The sequence below is a fragment of the Fusarium oxysporum genome, chromosome IX (assembly GCF_013085055.1).
Source record: "Fusarium oxysporum Fo47 chromosome IX, complete sequence".
In the NCBI taxonomy this organism is placed as follows: Eukaryota; Fungi; Ascomycota; class Sordariomycetes; order Hypocreales; family Nectriaceae; genus Fusarium; species Fusarium oxysporum.
Genome location: NC_072848.1, coordinates 1,967,374 through 1,986,333, shown reverse-complemented (window position 1 = coordinate 1,986,333; position 18,960 = coordinate 1,967,374). Strand labels below are relative to the sequence as shown.

Here is an 18,960-nt window from a genome sequence, read left to right as displayed (position 1 = left end):
TGTTTTGCGGCGCATAGCAATATCAGCCTCAGCACTGTACCTTACATCCCATCATATCTCGTACCAATACTGAGATACCCAGAAACTCAATACCAAGATTGGAGTAACATTATCCGAATATTCAAGATTATTAGCTTCCGTCGCTGGCTCCGGAAAGGACCCATTGCCGCCTTATCAAAATGGAGGGAGATCTCCCGTCCATTCCGTCACGACCTAAGGGTCTGACGAAATCGAACTCAAGCGCATCTTTCGGCGGTGGCTCTGCAAAGTCCGTGTCAGTACTAGGAACACATCCTCTGGGCACTCTTCATGTTCATCAAGTCAGCGAGACGCCTCATGAGCAAGAAGATGATGATGGCCCTCCGCCCTTGGATCCTCCCTCGGGACAGAGTGAGAATACTGTGATCAAGACCTCCCAACATGGCTCTTCCAACTCCTTCCACAGCCCAAGCTGGGAACCCTTGACACACAACATGGGAGGCGGAGATGTGGTACTCATATTAGACTTGCCCGAAGTCTTCACGGTTGGGTACGACTCAATATCATTTACAGCTAAGCACTTTGGTGGCGTCAGGGATATACCACCAGGTGCTCACTTCTTCTGGGTCGCTCATCCAGGAGGTCTTTCTGCTCGGTGTGGTTTCTGGGTTGTCACGAACAGTGTCGACACTGTCCATGTTATGCAGTGGGATCGATACAATGAGGTTCTGGGTGACTCAGCTCGTGCTGAAGCCCGCATCCAAGCCGATAACCTCGACACTATTCACTCAAAACTCGTCCCTTATCAAGATCCAAGTGCAGTAAACGCCGCCAACGGTGAATTCACTCAGGCTACCTCACACAGAAATCTCAACATGTGGGAGCAGTTAACTGGCAAGATCACAGAGGGCCTTCTCAATCGAGTGACAGGACAGAACTACGATAATTGGACAGTACATACCGGCGATCGTGTCAAAGGGTCGATACTCATGGCTGGCGAGATGGAGCTTGACAACTCAATCTCAAATCCATTGCTCAAGGCTCGCGAGCTCAACTTCGCGTTCAGCCAACGGACCAAAACATACTCAACAGATAACACCGGAGCCGACCGGACTTTAAGAGCCACGGATGCAACTCCTTATATCTTGTCGCAGGTTGATGCTTCTGATAATGATCTGAGCCCTGACGACGTTATCGGCGAATTCCAGTTCTCTTTCGTTGTAGGCGTCCACCTTGGTAACGATTCATGCATTCAGCAATGGTGGCATATGTTGCTGAAAATTTTTCTCCATGCTCATCTCCTCCCCCTCAGTCGACCATCTCTCGCAGCTGCATTCATTCGCACCTTGACGGCCCAACTCACGTACAGCGCCTCCTGGCTTGAAGGTTCAATTCTTGATACTGCAGAATCACAAACCAAAGATCTTCGACTTTCACTCACTGTCTACAAACGACGCTTGGACGAATTTCTGCAAGGCTTGGGGAACAATGCCACACCTGAGCAATTGGCTGTTGCTACAGCTTTTGCGGGACTTGAAGCTGTTGTGACTGGTACACTGGATTGGGATCTTCGCGGAGACTATCTACGTCGAGGTAAAGTCATGATGGAAGATGGCGAGGAAGTCGAGCTGGAGGTTGCTGATTTGGCAGCCGAAGATGAGCGTGGAGAGTGGGCACCAGAGATTGTTGATCTGGATGAGTCTGGACGACAACGCGATCTTGTCTCGTGGAACGACTAGATATGCTATTTCACAAGAATGCTTCGTGCTTCCAAACATTGGGGGAGACTAGCAGAGCCAACAACAGTAAGGGGGTTCCAGACGCGAAGGAAGAAACAGAGCGTAATGTGTTACCTTATGTGTAAGGAGTAGCTCAGCATCGGAATGCAGTTGGATTGGCGAAACGATTGAGTTTACAAAGCTGGAGTTAGGAGTTGGGATTTATTCCCGTAACAGCAACAAAGCACTAAACATTTGGCTTCTATCAACACATTGAACGTATAATGGACAGACCAAAGTTGAATATGATAGCACGAAAGAAGGGTAGTGGTTTTGAACCACGGCCAACAGTCCAACTGGTAAGTGACGCTAATTCGACTTGACAGGGCTTGCGAACTGCATTTCCTCTACTGGATTGTCTTGACTCGACGGAAATAAGCCTAGTGACGTTATTTTGCATGCTCTGATCAAAATTTGAAAACAGGTGTCGTCACATATGAAAAAAATGGAAACTGAGTATCGGAGCGAGTCCAGCAACGAGGCAATTCATTAACATCACAGTGCGTAGCAGGCAGCATGGGCCGCGTCGTTAACTTTGAAGATTTCATTTGCCTGCCAGATCCTTTACAATCCGCCAAAAGCAAGACCATGCAAATGCTAATGGGAAACCCATCCCCAAACCAGGGAAATTGTGACTCCAGTCCCTTTTTCGCACTGCCCGTAGTATCCTCCACTGCACCAACACTCCGGCTCGACGCTTTTTTGCCCCATTCCGACAAACATCTTGAACCGTTTAACGGTAAGACTTCTGGAAGCGAGAGCGGGCACCCTTACCACCGAACTTCTTGGGCTCGCATCGGCGGTTGTCGGCAACGAGGAGGGTTCGGTCGAACTGGACGAGAGCCTGCTTGAGGAGGTTCTTGGAGTGCTCATCGACAAACTTCTGGTAGTAGGCGATCAGGGACTTGGCGATGGCCTGTCGGATGGCATAGATCTGGTATACAGTTAGTAAGTCGTTCAAATCGACGGAAAAGGGTAACCTTCTTGAGATGTATGGCCACCCCCTGAGACCCGGCAGCGAATGTCCACGTTGGCGAACTTGTCAAGGCCAACAACGAGAAGAGGCTCGTAGACCTAGGATAAGAGCGTTAACACTTTGGTTCCCAACAAGACACAACACCATCCGGGAGCATCGTCATTTCGAGTTCGATAATTGAACGACGTGCTTTCGTAAACGGTCGAGGGAATTCGTAAATCGTACCTTGAAGCGCAAGATCTCGGGCTGGACGAGCGAGAGAGGTCGTCCATTGACCTTGATAAGACCGCGGCCAGCCTGGAAATTTCAAGTCATGTCAGCTTCTCTGGCTCATTCTCACGTCTTTTGCTGGGAATTTCGTGTACCTTGCAGTGAGCAACGGCGGTGGCGGTCTTCTTTTTACCAAAACACTGCACTGACTGAGTAGACATGATTGCTGGTCTTGGTGTTGTCGTTGGGCGGCGGGCGGAGGTTGAAAGCGTGGTGATCTTTCGGCGGGAGTTTAGATTCTGTCTCTTTCGTGAAAGGCGCTAGTGCAGAGTGGGACCTTGCCTTTTTTTTTGGCCCAATAAGAAGAAGACCCACACACAGATCCAGGGCTGCAAAAAATTAAGACGCCATAGACAAAATTACATCAACGGACTTAGTCCTTTTCAGAGTAAGATTTGCACGCTCTTTTTTCACGGCCAACTCACATTTCTCCAAATCCATAGACCCTCGTTAGGGCACTGCACGTGAACACTCCGAGCATTGTGAGCCGGACTGCCCACCTTGACAAATTTTCGTGCGTCTAACAACTCACAGCCGAAGTTCAACGTTCTACTAACCGTCCCCTGTGCAGTCGTCAGGTCAGCAAACCACATCTATCATCAACCAAGACGCTTTATTAACATATTACAGAATGGTTGCCGCTAAGCACATCAAGATCGTCAAGAAGCGTACGTAAAATCGACATTCCTTAGCGACAACACGAGCGAACGAAGGAGAAACGAGTGGGAGTCAAAATGCTGACTTGTGTGTGCAGGCACGAAGCGCTTCGAGCGTCACCAGAGTGATCGCTTCAAGTGTGTCGACCCCAGCTGGCGCAAGCCTAAGGGTATCGACAGCCGTGTCCGACGACGATTCCGCGGCACCATTGCCATGCCCTCTGTATGTCGAACCTTTTGCGAGGCCTGATGAGAATTATCGACTTTCTATAAGGCAGGACGTGGAACTTAGTACTAATCCTGTGTGATTTCAGATCGGCTATGGCTCCAACAAGAAGACCCGCTACATGACCCCCTCCGGCCACAAGGCTTTCCTCGTCAGCAACGTCAACGATGTCGAGCTTCTCCTTATGCACAACCGAACCCACGCTGCCGAGTACGCTCTCCCTCCAATTTCACTCGACCAACTCTTAGCTAACCATGTTTTCAGGATTGCCCACAACGTCTCGTCGAGGAAGCGAGTTGACATCATTGCCCGCGCCAAGCAACTGGGTGTCAAGGTCACCAACCCCAAGGCGAAGGTTACCACCGAGGTTTAAAAGGAAATGGATCGGTTATTGGGCTGCTTTACGGTTATGCATCGGAAAGGGGTTTGCGTTACTTGCGGTTCTAGCACATAGCTCCATGGCATGCTAGAGAATAAAAACGCGCCGTTGAACGACAATGATATCTGGCATCAACCGCTTGAGCAGCAAAATCTCTTTGAGTCGGAAGTGACATGGAATAAATGTCTGATCCACTCGAAACTGATGAGGTCTCTGGTGGGGGTTCGGGTGAACATGTTGTGAATTGTGGATGAGACCATGAAAATAAACAAGACTCCCTATGAAGGCCCCATCTGCTCCCCCAATGCCCTCGAAATATTGACCGTTTCACTTCTGCAGCGAATCTTGATTATGTCGTCGGTGCCTACACAAGCCCGAACTTGGTTGCAATAATCCGCGAGGCTAGACAATCCTGTGGGTGTCTTCCCTAGCTCTTGGACACAATCAGGATAATGAATGATGAATGCCTGAGAGCTTTGTCGTTCGCAAACAGATTCATCAACACACTTCGCTGCATCTTCAATAAGACAATGCTAAGTTGAGGAAACCGTGACTCGATGACAAAGATCACAGCCTTGAAGTGAAGCAAACTGATGTCCATTAGGACGACATGATGAAAGTCTAGGAGAACCAACTTCAAACAAAATTTAAATACATCCCAAGAGCACGCTTCACTGCAACTATCCCCCTCTTAAAAGCTGAAGACTGATGCCTTCGTCTGCAAAAGGTATAAAGAAGAGTTTGTCCTAATGGTGCTACCCTGGCGGTTGGCAGGCAGCTGCCACTTGCCTCGCACTTGCCCAATATCATATTCTCATGGCATGACAGCTGGCCATGACGACGAGCCAAACCTCTTCAGCTTGCAAGTAAAAAGAATCTTCTCTTTCCGTATTTCATTTGAATTGCAATTTTCCCTTGAGCCCCTCTTGTTCCCCTTCCTGGTAACTTGGTCAATATCATGAAGCAACTTTATAAACGGCATCACTTATAGTCAATCAGCCTTTTACGACTTGACTCGGGCTCCTTTACTCGAAACCTTGTCGCCTTCTCTATATGCTCAAGCGTTTGATTGAATGCACCTTCAGGGTATTTTCGCCGATTCTGGCCTCTCCGGCATGACAATGGCGTTTCTACCACCACGGCTGATGCAGCAGCAACCCTATAAACCAACATGCACCCATCTCACCATGACGCGGATTTACGACACGGACTCTAAATGTTCCTCTTGTCATGAGCCCGGTCAGTTTGGGTGGCTCTACCAGTGTACACAGGATCATGAGAAAATGATTGAGGAGAAACTGGTGAGAGGCCTTCCATTGAAAAGAAACATCTGGTAGAAATTGGTAGCTAACTGGAAAGCAGCCATGCATGGACTACTTGGATTTCAGCTTTCGCAAGAACATGGTTATTCGAAAAGGCAGCGCAGAAGCTCGACGCGACAAACTTAGCTTTCTTCAAGAACTCACTCCCGAGCAGATGGCATCCTACCAACCAGATCAAATTGCAACTATCCTAAGACAGCGAGAGGAAGTGAGGCAACAATAGTTTCCTGTAGCCCTGGAAGTATACTAATATCTGTGGTAGTTAAAGGAAGTTATTGCAAAGGAGGAACGACAAAAAAGCACCTCGGCTCTGTTTAGCAACCTTCTTCCACCCCTGGGCTTCGAGTCTTCTTTCAATGACAGGGGACAACGGACCCTTGACGAAGACGCCCTTTGCCAGTACAAGATCTGCCAAAGGTGCCGCCCTGCGTGCGTTGATCGGGCATTTTTGAGCCTCAATGCAGTCGCCGATGGCGAGATTACTCCAACAGCTGCTGCCGGTTTTGGATTCGAGTCTCTAGGCGGAAGGCCAGTCATTGACAAAGATGTTGTTAGACATATTGACGAGCACCGCCCGAGAGTGAGTTTAGATCCTCGACCATCAATGGCAGATTGTTGACCAATGCATCCAGCCTCAGATCGGCAATCGTCAAATGATGGAACTGCTTGACGAGCAGATCGCCCGTATGCTCACAAGTCACAATCAGAACCAACCTTTTCGGAACGGGCTTAGGGGTGCAATCTCTGGACTCAGAGGAGCACGGCAGTTGCCTACTGTTAAGAACGTTACTGCAAGAAGACAACGTATGAGCGACGAGGAGAAGGCCTTGGCCGACGCCGCTCAGGGTGATGCAGAGGCTATTGCATCGACGCCTGACTTACTGGGAAACCCTTGGCCATGGCTGGCTACTTTCCAGGTGCCCGACGAGCATCAAGATGATCGAACCCACGGTCAACACCCACGACAGAGAGGGCGCGCCACACGGATTCCCCGGTAAGTGTTTAGAGTGATGTTTTGCGCCGGCCTTATTAACAAAGACGGCGCAGTCCCACTACTCCTGGTCGGAGATCCGCACGTCGCCGTTTGACTGATCAACTGTTGTCTAGTACGTCTAATATCCCTCCTCTTGACGGATATTCATGGAGCCTTTTTGGTGGCGCTGAAAATACTGTCTCAACAACCACCTCCTCCCTCAGCGATGCTTCCAATATCAAGTCCTCAGGGGCCGAGAATGAAGGCAATAGTGGAGAACCATCGCCTATGTCACTCGGAACTGACCATGGTGTTGCGATGACAGAGGAGAGCATTGAGGCTAGAGTTCCCGATGTGGTAACTCAAGTGTAAGGACGATGATTATGAAAAGTGTGTGCTTGGGAAACCAGTGAGGTTACAAGATTTGGTGGTGCACTCAAAACTGGTTTGGGGTTTTGCGGCGTTTGAGAGGTTGTCGGACTGGTTAATACTTGGTCGAGTCAGGCTTTGTCTAGAGTCTTGGAACATTTGCTTCTGTGGGAGTATGATTCTTTTGTTAACCTATGATTGGCCCATCTCTACTAATTATCCTTGGAATTCTCCAATATCTTCTTCATCATTTGATTACCCACCACTTTGGCCTCTTCAAATCGTGGTTCAAAGAACTGCTGGGTACTCACGAACCGCTTCTCCCATGTCTCGAAATGTCCCAGGTTCACACATTCGGCCCAGGCCCGTGCTGCAAAAGTGAACTCCAGATCATCGCTACGGTACGTCTTATCCTCAATTGCAGTCTCAATGGCTGCGTCGAGGACATCTTCGTTGCGGAACAGGTATTCAGTGACGCCAAGGCGCAAGCGGAATAGAGGAGTGCTGCAGAGCATGTGATCGTAGGGTACAATGTTGAGCGCCGCCCAGCAGTCGACCATTGCAAGGATCGAGAGATGGTTGTTGGGTCGAGGCTCATCTGTAGGCGTCCCGAGCGAGAAGGACGACAGGATCGACGGCTCAAGCAAGGGGCGTGTGTCCCAGGACGTGGACGGACCAAATACCTTGTCGCGTGCACGGTAGACTCGTTCTCTGAAACCCTCACGGTTTCCTTCGAGCATGAGTTTGTACAAATCGGTGACGCTTCGTGCATACTGTGAGATCTGTTCACTCGCTTCAGGGTTGAGAATAGCAAGGCCAGCGTATACATGCCACTTCTGACTGTAGATGCGCAACATCAGATTGACCTTGACATTCTCAATACCGCCAACATATCGACTCAGCTCCCAAGGAAATTGCTTGTTAGCGTGCCACGCCTTACCCATAGATAAGAAGGCTGCATGGGTGACTGCTTGAGTATCGGCGGTGATACGGTCGTGCTCGCGAGCTGAGAGATGGACAAACTTTGAGCGGAGACAGCTGAGGACAATCTCAACCTTTCGAAGAGCTGAATCTGGGGCGCGGTGTTGGATGAGCACAAGGGGCTGGTTAGTCGGATCAACATTGGGGCCATGAAGTGAGTGGCACGAGATAATATCGACGTCGGTGGGGAGGTGAGCCTCGAAGGCAGCGATCTCGGGGGACTTGCAAGAGGTTTGCCCTCCAACGATGGCACCAAGCTTGGTAGCTAGTCGCAACAGTCAGTGTCTAGATGACTACTGTTTAACCTCGAGAAGAGACGCTCGAAGGAAACATTCACAAGGGATACGAAGAGAGGGCGCGTACATGGTCCATACTGAGCAATTACACGATCAATGACGGCGGCCTCGACGCTGTAGATGATATAGTCGCTTGCGCGGGAAACATAGTGGCCATTTCGACAAATTTCTATATTTTTCTATTCGATAGCTTCAGCGACTTGGAGCGAGGCAGAGCAGGCAGGAATCACTGAGCCATACATTTCCAGCATATTCTTTCTGAAGCTTCTCCTGATTCTCTTCTCTGTCGCAGGCCATGATTCTAAAGTAAATCCGCCGTTAGCCACTCGGCATCCGGTACGGGGTTGCATTCACAGGGAGAAAGCATCTGTTCTTGTAGATGTTAGCTTTTGTGTCAAAGCAGAAGTGCTAACAAAATGAGGTAGATGGGTGAAAATTCAGACAGTTGATAATTAAGGTAGCAAGCGTTTACATCATTGAGAGCACAGGTCCGATTCTGATGGCCATAACGGACACCAGGCGTCCCTGAACAATGCTCGAGCCAAATGCGCTCTAGTCATCATGAAAGAGGGGAGGGGGTGTTGAGAAGGAAGAGTTGGCTTACCATTTGAAGAAAAGAAGCTGGAGCTGGAAGTGCGGATCGCAATGGATCCAAGACTTACCTCCAGCCAGCGGCAGACAGCCTTTCAGCATACATCTTGCCCATGTCGCCCATACCAATCAGTCCGACGACGAAGTTCTCCATCCCCTCAGGGACGGGCTGCGATTGTGAAGCCATATTATCTGCTGCGCGATGATAGCAAGAGCAGGAAACACGAATCACATCCTCTCAAGCGACTGTGCTTTGAAAGAGCTTTGTGCGGAAAGCTCAAAAGAGTGTGTTTGAGAGTGAAGAAAAAGTCAGAGTGAAAAAAAAGTTCGCGACCTTCTTTATGGTGGAGATTTGAAGCGCGTTACGTAAGCCAACGATATTTCGCGTTATAGCGATAGGTGGATCTATGAAGCTACCCACTTCAGCGTCAAGAGAAGTACTCGGAATATCGAGAGGAGCTTTTGGTGACTTGCACTGATTCATTTCATAATTTCGCTTCTTTTGAAAAATGGAGGTCGTGTTTGCGTTAGGCTCAAATGGCTCTGGTCAACTGGGCATTGGCCACAAAGAAGACGTTTCAGTGCCGAAGCAGGTACTCTTCCACCCTGACCCTCCAACCTCCTCCATTACAAAAGTCGCAGCGGGTGGGAACCATACATTGCTTCTTACGAAAACCGGCCAGCTTTACTGGAGTGGTGATCCCACGCCTGGTGCATGTGGATTGAACACTGGTCCAGATGCAGCTGTGTTTCGAGAGATTCAGCTTACCAAGGATGGAGAATCTCTAGTTGGCGAGATTGCCTTGATCACAGCAACCTGGGAGGCTTCTATCATTGTGGCTAAAGATGCAGATGGAAAGAAGACTCGAGTTTTTAGTGTCGGGGCGGGTATGAAAGGCGAACTAGGTCTGGGAGAACTCATCATTCGGACACCATCAGCAACCCAAATTCGAGAATTTCCACCTTCAGGAACAGAAGTTGTCGACCTGGCTGCTTGCATGGGACATGTCGTTGCAGTTCTCGACAATGGTGATGCTTACGGCTGGGGTAATGCGAGAAAGTCCCAAGCTGGTGAGCCGGGTCAAGTACTTCATGCTCCTAGAAAGATCGAGGGCATCGACTTCAAGATCACAAGAGCTGTCTGTGGCAGAGAATTCACATGTCTATTCGGCGACCCACAAAGTGGACACATCAAGGTTCTGGGTTCAGACAAATGGAAAATTCAATCAGGTGCACCCGAGACATGTCCTGGGTGGAAGGACGTAGGCTCAAGTTGGGGAAATATCTATGTACTGGAGAAGGACGGTTCTCTACAAGCCTGGGGACGAGATGATCACGGACAACTACCTCCACCGAATCTACCCGAGCTGAGCAAGATTGCAATCGGCAGCGAACATGTTGTTGCTCTCTCTACCGCAGGCGATGTTCTATCATGGGGATGGGGTGAACACGGCAACTGTGGACCTCAAGTTGAGGATAACGATGTCAAAGGACGGTGGAATGTGATTGCTTCGTCTAAATTCATTCCCCCGGGCTCTAAAATAGGAGAAGTCGGGGCAGGGTGTGCCACCAGTTGGGTATTCATTACAGCTGAGTGAATATACTCGTCTAGATGCCACATCTTTCGTCCTTCATAACATTTTCTTGTCCTCAGTCGGGGAACAGGGCCAGACTTTCGACCTCTATCAACTTTTGTGTTGGTTCAATGTATGTTGATTCAGCATCTGTTGGTGGCGGATGGGGAATTTCGGCTTGAGGTTCAACAGGAGCAAGGTTCTCCAAGAAGCGGCTCGTGTCCATATCAGAAGCGTTCTACTATAGTCAGTACGCGGTCAAAAGAAGGGCTTTTGCAACTTACAGGATCGATGCTATGATCCCATCCCAGCTTAGCATTGTCCTCCGCAAGCTCTTCATCCTCGTAATTGATAGGTTCCCAACCTTCATCCTCAACGAATAGACTCTCGGACCTGTTAGTCGCAGGTGGTGCCGGTCTCTGCGAGGGCCGAAGGTCAAACGCCCCTACGCGCGAGGCGCTGGCTCTAGCAGCGCTCATCTGTGGTGTTGGATTATGCTGAGGCAACGATGGGGGAGGAGGCGCTGGCGCGGGTGCTGGTTGTGACTCTGGAGGAGCCATGCTCGGCCGCCGTGATGTGGCTTCAAGACGCGGGCCAGTATTCTGGGTTGCGTTCTTGCGTCCTTTCTTAGTCCTCTGGCCAGTGTTGGCCCCGCGCTCGCCAATAGTCATGACGAGAAATTCGCATGACATAGCGTCGCCAGTATACGAAAGCTGGATGGGTTGTGTAGGAATTGAGTATCGGGCTGACACATCGTTGCCTGTGATGCCAGCATGTTGAATGATAGCGCGGAAGTCCTTGACGGATATTACAATGTGAAGCTTGTCTTCGACATCAATCTCGTCGAATTCATCCGCTTCGACGGCGATTGACGTTTGGAGTGGCTTTTTCAAGACCGCTATTCAATGTCAGCTTATAGGCAGGCATTTTGTCAAGAGATGCGCACCATCCTCGCTCACAGTCTTCTCACTGAAACAAGTAAAATTTACATGATCTCCATCAGTGTTGATATCGAGGAACTCGATACCAGGGCCAAAGTGATCCATGAGCTGCCGCAATGTGCGTGAAGAGATTGTCCAGTGGTGAGGAGCATCTTGTTTGTTGAATTTGGCATGAACTGGGACAGAGACCTCAAATGGCAGACGGTGTGTGGAAGTTAGTCCATTTCGAAAGATAAGACGTGCGATGAATCGACTTTGAACCCCCTCTCCATCTTCAATTGCAACATCGCATCTGTCGATGAGCGTTTGCTTCTCTGCATCTCTTTGTGAGTCAGGGCCCGTACGACTTCGAAATAAGGAGATCAGAGCCTTCAAGTTGTCAGTGAGGAGGTCCATCTATGCCTTGACGGAAGATTGAGCTTACTCGGATATAGAGTGTGCAGTAGAAACGGTCACGGAATTGGTGACTTCCTTGGTACTGGTACCGGGAGAAGAACTTGGTCGTCGCAAATCTGACACTTGCGTAAGCAGATTTTGAGGTGTTGAGGGTAGTGAGAGTAAACTAGAGGTGAGATGTGAGTAATGAGCTCGATGGGAGCCTTCTGGCACATGTTGAACATACTGAATCCTTGCGGGCCTCGAGTGAAACGTCGTCACTGAACTTGTTCAGGCAGATGAGGGCATCACGAAAGGCGGAAACACCTTCCTCACTGAGAGTAAAATTGAGTAGCGCCATGACACTTCGAATTGTTCGAATGGCTCATGAAAATATTTTCGTCATGTTTGAAGTCAGTTGTGAGGTCAATGTCTTCAACTTGAAATGGCAGGCACGCGTTCACGCTCAAAGAGCAGCCATGACAAGTCGGAGTTGAATGTGGATCCGGAACTCCACTAGACTTACCCTGTAGCTGATGATCAAAACACCAAGAAAATATATCGTCATCACAGCCAAGTTCAATTTTGTGAAAAGTCAAGTTGTATTAGGAGGAATAATCTAATACTTATCCCTCATCCGACCCAAAACTCCTAAGAATCCATTATTGTCGTGTCATCGTTCCAGCGCCGTCAAGGCGTTTGTTGTTCCATCAGAAGATCGACTAACTACTTAGCGACGGAAGCAGCTGAACTTTCCGAGAGAGAATCGCCAAGGGCCCCGTCGGACGCCATGCTTGTCAACATGAACACTGGTGCCGAAATGGCGACCACCGACTCCCTTTGACCAGAAAAGACCCATGATGTTGTTTGTTTTTTTGTTGTGCAAGTTTGAACGTGTAGGTTATCTAGACGGATATCATTAGCTCAGGTATGGTTGACGGAAGGGAAAGGCTTGTATTCACCTTTGTGTTGAAGTTGAAGAGATGTCGTTGAAAGAAGCTTGTTTACGAGGAAAATAAGGTGTTGGGGGGTTGCAGATCAACTTTATACGATATCTCGTTGGCATAACAAGCCCAGTCCAATCGCTGCCTTGGCAGGGACCGTGGCAGAGGCCTCTCTGTAATTCGATCTACGATTCCTCACCAGTAACATCTTTTGGCGCTCAGTGACGTAGGCTTAGTGGCGGTGTCAAGGTCACGCCACACATGATGTACGTGGTCAAGGTTGCCCTCTTTATTCTTTATCACTTTGTTTCTGGCTGAAAGAACTTACAAACATGAACACACTTTGAAATAAAGGTAACATCTGTAAATTGAATAAATTATTTCGCAAGTTATCTTCCATTACTTGTTTGTCTCAACCGAGGTTGATTTACAGTATAATCTTCCTTGGCGGCATATTTTTAAGCGACCAAGGAGGCCCTCACGGAGCAAGAAAACTGAGGATCTCTACCCTAAGAGATAGAAAGATTTAGGTAAATTTAGGGTGGGCTTAGGAGACCTTTAGATCAGTTAATTTTGGCACTTGGGATAAAGGTCCTAAGTTTTCTTGCCTCTTCTAAAGGGAGGTTCTAACATGGGTGTTCCAAAATCAAGCTTGACGCATGTAAATCTTGCCTCCTTCCATCCAAGTGAAACACCATCAGCGAAAAGCCACGATAATCCCGCCCTTAAGCCTTCGATATCTACGCGTCAACACTCTTCGATTTTACCGCACAAGTGAAGCGTTAAAGCGGCTCTAGCGCTTGTAACAACAAGGAAATGGGTTTCGCGTCCAACCTTGTTCTTTCATCAGAAAATGACGGTTAATGGAGTTCTCAACGACCAGATCCCTCCCATTGCCTCTTGTTCGCAGATCACTGATCATAATATTGCTCTTATTAGGTTGCTGTTCACTTCCCATCCTTAATCAGCCTTTTAGTACAGGCGCCTTGCTAACTGGTGCGAAGGGATGGTACGGCAGAAGTCTCTGTTCTGGCAAGGCCGCTATTGGATGTTAGTGCGTCCTTTGCGAGAACACAGCTTCTCAGTGCTGAGCATTTACTGAAGTCCATCACAATGAGATGCCAAAGAAAAGAAGAACAGTGTACCTCCAGTCTAATGGCAGACGAAATCATGGCATACATAAATAGCCCCTGGAAGCAATTAAGGCATTTATCATCCCCAACTGCTCACTCAGCAACACACAAACGAGTAAACCAACACCTGAAAGCAACCTGTCAAAATGGCCGATTCTTCCCCTAAGACTCCTGCTGAGACTCCCACCAACGACCAGCAGGGTCTCCGCCGCTCAAGTCGCTCAAACCGTGGTCAACTCAGCCAGAACCACTTTCTCCTACAGCACTATGTTGTAGGAGAAGAGGCAGCTCGCCCGATTCATGGGCCTGGACGTCGCCGTGCCATCGCAAAGCCTGAGGCTGATGATGATGATGTGTCGGGTCCGCTGGCACAGTCAGCGCCCACAGCTTCCAGCAATACACGTCGGCCTAGAATGCAAAGCCCGAGCAACAATTTTGCCAATTTCGGGAGCCACGAGAAGACACCAGCCGGCTCTACAGGGGCAGTAGCCTTGGTAACCCCTAGGCGAGGCAGTGTCCCAGCTTCTTGTACTCTTACACCCTCTATTCAACAGATTGGCGATCGTCGCCGAAGTGCCTCTCCTCCCCAGTTTGCTTCTTCAAACATGAGAGATCGTCAAGACCCGGCCCCCCAGCAGCAGACAATGCCCGCTTTCCCATGGGAGCCAGCCTTTCAGTATGGCTCTCAACTGTCTCCTCAGTATCAGAGCCTGGGGCAGCAGAAGATCCCATCTCTTATAATGTCTGTGCAGCCCGGTCAGATGGCTCCGCACCAACACTTCGAGCCGCAAACTCAAGAATCTGTCTCCGATGCCCCTGGAGTCTTTGTGAACCCAGAGGATTTGATGATAGACACACAGGATCTGGTGAATCCACAGACGAACAATATTCTGAAATCTGAAATTCCCCAGTTTGCTGAACTAGTTGACTCGTATAATAAACTTCACAAGGAACGTCGAGTACAGGAAGTACGAGACCGTCTGGCTGCACAGGAGGAAACAGATAAAGCGAAAGCGGCGGAGGCGGAAGAGATGAGCCAGGAGGAGATGGACGCATTATGGGATCAGTTCATGAATCCTGATGCTTTCAAATGATACCATTCACAAGGTAAGCCCACCACTAACGTGATATTACTGACGTTTCTTTTTCAGAGTTTTCTTATGTGAACGGCAGATTTCATTACCAAAATTGGTAGTTTATTTCACAGGTATGTCTTCATTCAATGACAGAATAGCTTGGCTCGTGTGGGATCTGCTTTTGATAGTGCAAATCATCGGCGGATAAAGGTAGGGACTTCGCCTCCTATACGCCCTTCGGTACGGTAGGTAACGGTAGGTAAAAAACAAATAAAACTCACAAGTAAGTCTTGGACCATACTCAGCCCTTAAAATAGCCTCACGTGAAGTATCTTGTGTGACTTATGAATCAATCCGCTGTAGTCGAGCGGCTACTTGGAATGAAGTGTCTTCCATCCTGCAGCGACCAAACTCTCAGGACCTGCTCGATCGCCAGCACCCGTCCAGTAGAACAGACCGCCCAGGCACATTGCTTTGGCATACCTCGCCTTGACACAAACAGTGCTAGGAACATCGAACGAGACAAAGCCTTTGTCTCCTTTGGTATCGACAAAGGATGCCGCTGCAATGGATTCTTCGACTTTTGCGCCTGCTACCCATTCATCCGGTAAATCGCAGTAGTCAATCTCGCCTGAGCCCTTGAAAGGATGGCCTGGTCCACGAGCCTGTCCAAAATATCTGGCATATGCTGGAATGCCGAGGATGATCTTACGGTTGGGGAAGCCCTGCGAGGTCAGGTAATCGACGCCGCGCTGGCACGACTTGCGAAGGGTGGGATACACCTCGTTAAGGTTGTTGCTTGGAGGCAGAAGCTGCGCATGATGGCCACAGACGTCGGTCCAGCCGCCTGTGAAATCGTAACCCATGAGGTTGAGGAAGTCGAGAAGTTGCGCTACGACTGGTAGGTTGAGATGCTTGAGGCAGTACTCGCCAGTGGGAAGAGCGCTTGTCAGCAGGTATTTGGGAGCCGGCATGGTCTCTCGGATGGCCTGGAGGTACAGAACATAGTCCTTTCCAGCTTCTGGAGTTTGAGGGTGCTCCCAGTCAACTGTTACTAGTCAGCTCTGGAATAGCTTTCAACTGGATATTAACATACCGTCAACTCCATCGAAATGATGGGCGTCACAAAACTCCTTGATCTGGCGAGCAAAAGTTTGTCTCGCTGCTTTGCTTGCTGCAAGTGCAGGAAATTCCTTACTGCTAGAGCCACCACCAATCGAGACGAGTGTCTTTATATGAGGGTGCTGGCCTTTCAACTTGCGAAGTGCTGCGAGACAGCCCTTTTCGCCATCAACTACTTTATTGTTGTCGCCCCAATCATCGATGGACTACAGATGAAGTCAATAAACAGTATACAGGGTTTCGAGTGGGACTACGTACTCGAAGTGTACCATCCTCGTTAACACTGCTTGCATTAGCTTGACAGAATCATTGTGCTTTGGAAACATACCCGACAAAGGCGTAGAATATGTGAGTGATTGAAGCAGTGTCCAGGCATGAAGGAGGACGCTCTTTGTAGCAGCGCCACGAGGGATAGTATACAGCGTTGATGTATTGGTTCGACATTTTGTACGGACTCAAATAACAATGAAGAAGCCAAGAAAGAACAAAAAGAAGAGGCCTTATAAGAGAATGCTTTAGGTATCAATAAGCAATAGTTTCATGCTGTACAGAGACTCAGCCCAGTAATTGACCCGCAGGTGGCTGTGGTTGATGATTGGGCCTGGTCTGTTTTCGTTGGTCCAAGAGTAGTCGATGATTTATTGGAAGAGGCGTTTGCTGAGCGATTTGAAAAAGAAAAACTGTCTTATTTATAGTTGTCACGAAAGGAAATATGAGATCATCGGGCACCAAAGAAGAAGCGGAATTGGCAAGAAGTGGCCAGCCAGCCGACCAGTATGAATTCAGTTGCCACTTACACAAGCCATCAGCAACAACAGCTTTGCATAAACGCAATGCAGTGTGTTTTATGCAATACGATACATAATTTATTGCAATATTGACAATCTATGGATATCTGCGTTGCCGAATTACGTTTGCCATACTATGAATCATTGACACCACCTCTCAATCTCAACTCCATCCAGCTCATCCAGGATATCAAAACTCGTACCCGCCTGCCTGGAAGCCACAACAATGAGATCAAACTTTCTCAGGACATCCTTCCGCCAGTCTTCATCTAAGAGACGACGTACTTGAGGTAATGCAGATTGCTTGACCAGAGAATCTGCCCAACATACATCCACTTCTCGCGAAACAGCGAGACTCTTGACGAGATCTGCTCCTGGGGAGTTGTCAATCTGTGACTGGCCAGCTTTGAAGCCCATACCCACTACAAGGACCCGAGGTGTTCTTACTGTGATTCTTTGTCTCAGTCTCATGAGCATCCTCTCGGCTAGTCTTGATGGTCGAGAATGCATCGCAAGTGTAGCGTACTCGAGCAAAGGGAAGTGACTATTTGAGAGGAGGTAGAAGGGGTTAACTGGGATACAGTGTCCGCCCACGCCAACACCAGGAGAATACGGCATATATCCGAATGGTTTTGTATAGGCTGCCTCGCAGACTTCATATGGGTTGATGCCGTGTGGGATACATGCATCTGCCATTTCATTGGCATAGGCGATGCAGACCATTCTCTGGCAGTTTTCATAAAGTTTCATCATCTCGGCTACTTCTGGCTTCGAAACAGGAATAACTGTCTCGAAGATAGTAGAATAGACTCTGTTTATAGCGTCGAGGGAGCCTGGGGTGATATCGTCCAAGCCTGAGATGATCTTTGGAATGGACTGGACAGGAGGTTCGACGCGGCCAGGATCAACTCGCTATGAATCATTAGTATATGAACCCAAAAATAGGAACGAAGGAAGACTTACCTCAGGAGACATGCCGGCGAAGAACTGGCGGTTGGCAGCCAATGGACCGAGTAGTTGACGGGTCATACCGATCGCCACAGAGCTTTCAATCACGACCGTTGACCCAGACCGAGCTACTTCACCCACAGTCTTCAACGCATCACGAAGATAGGATGAGTCGATGGTTTTGTCAGGCCTGAGAAGTGTTGGCACTGATATCAGGAAGTGCGTAGCTCTTCGCAAGTCTTGTGAGTCCCTGGAGAGACAAACGTTCTCATGCTCTTGATACTCAAGACCAAGGTCCTTGATTCTCTTGGCAGAGACATCAAACCCAATGACTTGATATTTTGAGGAGAATGAGCTGACCAGATGTGTGCCGACATAGCCAACACCAATGACTGCAATGACCGGCTCATCGTTCTGGCTGACCTCGACAGACTGACACAGTGACTGATCAAGATCATCTGTATCTGACGATGAAGAGCTCAGGGGAGGGCTGTCAGGATAAAAAGTAAAGCTATTATCGAGACGCTTCCAAGGAGAAGAATCTCCGGGAGGTATCAATGGAAGGATTTCCTTCTCGACCAAGGCTGGGAGATTAGCCATCGGCTTTGGAGGCATTACTTGAGCCATTGCTGTTGAACAGATAAAGAAGATATGGTAAATAATGAGGTATAAGTCAAAGCATGAACGTAACTGACCGACATTCTGTGAAGAGACATCTGGTTATATGACCTCAGCCATTGTACTTCCATGTTCCAAGCTCTATTGCTCAAGATCCCTAGCTTGTGCTTGGTTCCCGAAGATCACTCATCTATCTCACAACAACACCGAAGCGAACCGCCTCTCTCAACGGTGTTTCCACGATGAGATCATCACTCTCATGAAACAAACTACCTCTATCCTTTCTACCAATTTTCTAATCACAACGCTGATCCATAGGAACTTAAGGTATCCAATCGCGCGCACTAACCGAAATCGCCCGACTTTGGATTCAATCTCCTGGCTCCGCATTCCAATCAACGTCGATTTTTTCCATGAGGAGCCTTGAGAAGTCGATCACCCCGATAGAGTAAAGTGTCTCAGCTAAGGAGATAAACGACGGAAGCTACGTCAGGAACTGTTGGTCTTGGCGGGACTTCTGCAAGGGCAACACGAGGTTATATTGGGCGAATTCTGACGCCTCCCGAGGGGTAAAGCTGGGAACCGTTGGAAAAATGGTGTTTTAGGCGGTTTCCTTATGTTGGCGCATCAGTGGCTGTAAGCTCT

General features: G+C 48.8%; 10 protein-coding genes across 10 annotated transcripts; 5 read left to right on the top strand and 5 right to left on the bottom strand.

Moving 5' to 3' along the window:
• The first annotated feature begins 34 nt into the window (after positions 1-34).
• Positions 35-1,968, top strand: FOBCDRAFT_52769 (AAR2 protein-domain-containing protein). The gene has a single exon (XM_031190204.3). The coding sequence runs from the start codon at positions 180-182 to the stop codon at positions 1,716-1,718; it is 1,539 nt and encodes a 512-aa protein (XP_031034189.2). The 5' UTR covers positions 35-179; the 3' UTR covers positions 1,719-1,968.
• Positions 1,969-2,212: 244 nt separating this feature from the next.
• FOBCDRAFT_231523 (ribosomal protein S9/S16) lies at positions 2,213-3,295 on the bottom strand. Its single transcript, XM_059609864.1, has 4 exons — positions 3,099-3,295; positions 2,959-3,030; positions 2,742-2,831; positions 2,213-2,691 (listed from the first exon to the last, which is right to left on the bottom strand). Exons 1-4 carry the CDS (start codon positions 3,162-3,164, stop codon positions 2,491-2,493), a joined length of 429 nt encoding a protein of 142 aa, XP_059465835.1. The 5' UTR covers positions 3,165-3,295; the 3' UTR covers positions 2,213-2,490.
• Positions 3,296-3,634: 339 nt separating this feature from the next.
• Positions 3,635-4,258, top strand: FOBCDRAFT_243609 (ribosomal protein L32e; the record flags this gene model as incomplete). Its single annotated transcript, XM_031190201.2, has 4 exons — positions 3,635-3,671; positions 3,758-3,882; positions 3,974-4,095; positions 4,150-4,258. 4 exons carry the CDS (start codon positions 3,635-3,637, stop codon positions 4,256-4,258), a joined length of 393 nt encoding a protein of 130 aa, XP_031034186.2.
• A 1,193-nt stretch (positions 4,259-5,451) lies between these two features.
• On the top strand, positions 5,452-6,931 carry FOBCDRAFT_279332 (uncharacterized protein; the record flags this gene model as incomplete). Its single annotated transcript, XM_031190200.2, has 5 exons — positions 5,452-5,565; positions 5,627-5,794; positions 5,849-6,166; positions 6,219-6,580; positions 6,634-6,931. 5 exons carry the CDS (start codon positions 5,452-5,454, stop codon positions 6,929-6,931), a joined length of 1,260 nt encoding a protein of 419 aa, XP_031034185.2.
• A 209-nt stretch (positions 6,932-7,140) lies between these two features.
• FOBCDRAFT_279331 (uncharacterized protein) lies at positions 7,141-8,983 on the bottom strand (the record flags this gene model as incomplete). The annotated part of the gene is made up of 5 exons (XM_059611561.1): positions 7,141-8,174; positions 8,273-8,384; positions 8,446-8,506; positions 8,560-8,577; positions 8,868-8,983. The coding sequence occupies 5 exons, from the start codon at positions 8,981-8,983 to the stop codon at positions 7,141-7,143; spliced, it is 1,341 nt and encodes a 446-aa protein (XP_059465834.1).
• Positions 8,984-9,246: 263 nt separating this feature from the next.
• On the top strand, positions 9,247-10,551 carry FOBCDRAFT_298553 (regulator of chromosome condensation 1/beta-lactamase-inhibitor protein II). Its single transcript, XM_031190196.3, has one exon. It carries the CDS (start codon positions 9,306-9,308, stop codon positions 10,392-10,394), a length of 1,089 nt encoding a protein of 362 aa, XP_031034181.2. The 5' UTR covers positions 9,247-9,305; the 3' UTR covers positions 10,395-10,551.
• FOBCDRAFT_243606 (Rad9-domain-containing protein) lies at positions 10,447-12,047 on the bottom strand (the record flags this gene model as incomplete). Its single annotated transcript, XM_054706869.1, has 5 exons — positions 10,447-10,608; positions 10,655-11,268; positions 11,317-11,680; positions 11,736-11,873; positions 11,934-12,047. 5 exons carry the CDS (start codon positions 12,045-12,047, stop codon positions 10,447-10,449), a joined length of 1,392 nt encoding a protein of 463 aa, XP_054562844.1.
• Positions 12,048-13,909: 1,862 nt separating this feature from the next.
• Positions 13,910-14,857, top strand: FOBCDRAFT_206445 (uncharacterized protein; the record flags this gene model as incomplete). The annotated part of the gene is made up of 1 exon (XM_031190193.2): positions 13,910-14,857. The coding sequence occupies one exon, from the start codon at positions 13,910-13,912 to the stop codon at positions 14,855-14,857; it is 948 nt and encodes a 315-aa protein (XP_031034178.2).
• Positions 14,858-15,210: 353 nt separating this feature from the next.
• On the bottom strand, positions 15,211-16,405 carry FOBCDRAFT_143613 (glycoside hydrolase superfamily; the record flags this gene model as incomplete). Its single annotated transcript, XM_031190192.2, has 4 exons — positions 15,211-15,887; positions 15,936-16,167; positions 16,220-16,244; positions 16,290-16,405. 4 exons carry the CDS (start codon positions 16,403-16,405, stop codon positions 15,211-15,213), a joined length of 1,050 nt encoding a protein of 349 aa, XP_031034177.2.
• A 485-nt stretch (positions 16,406-16,890) lies between these two features.
• FOBCDRAFT_144910 (uncharacterized protein) lies at positions 16,891-18,324 on the bottom strand (the record flags this gene model as incomplete). Its single annotated transcript, XM_059608199.1, has 3 exons — positions 16,891-17,661; positions 17,713-17,903; positions 17,958-18,324. 3 exons carry the CDS (start codon positions 18,322-18,324, stop codon positions 16,891-16,893), a joined length of 1,329 nt encoding a protein of 442 aa, XP_059465833.1.
• Between the last annotated feature and the right edge of the window lie 636 nt (positions 18,325-18,960).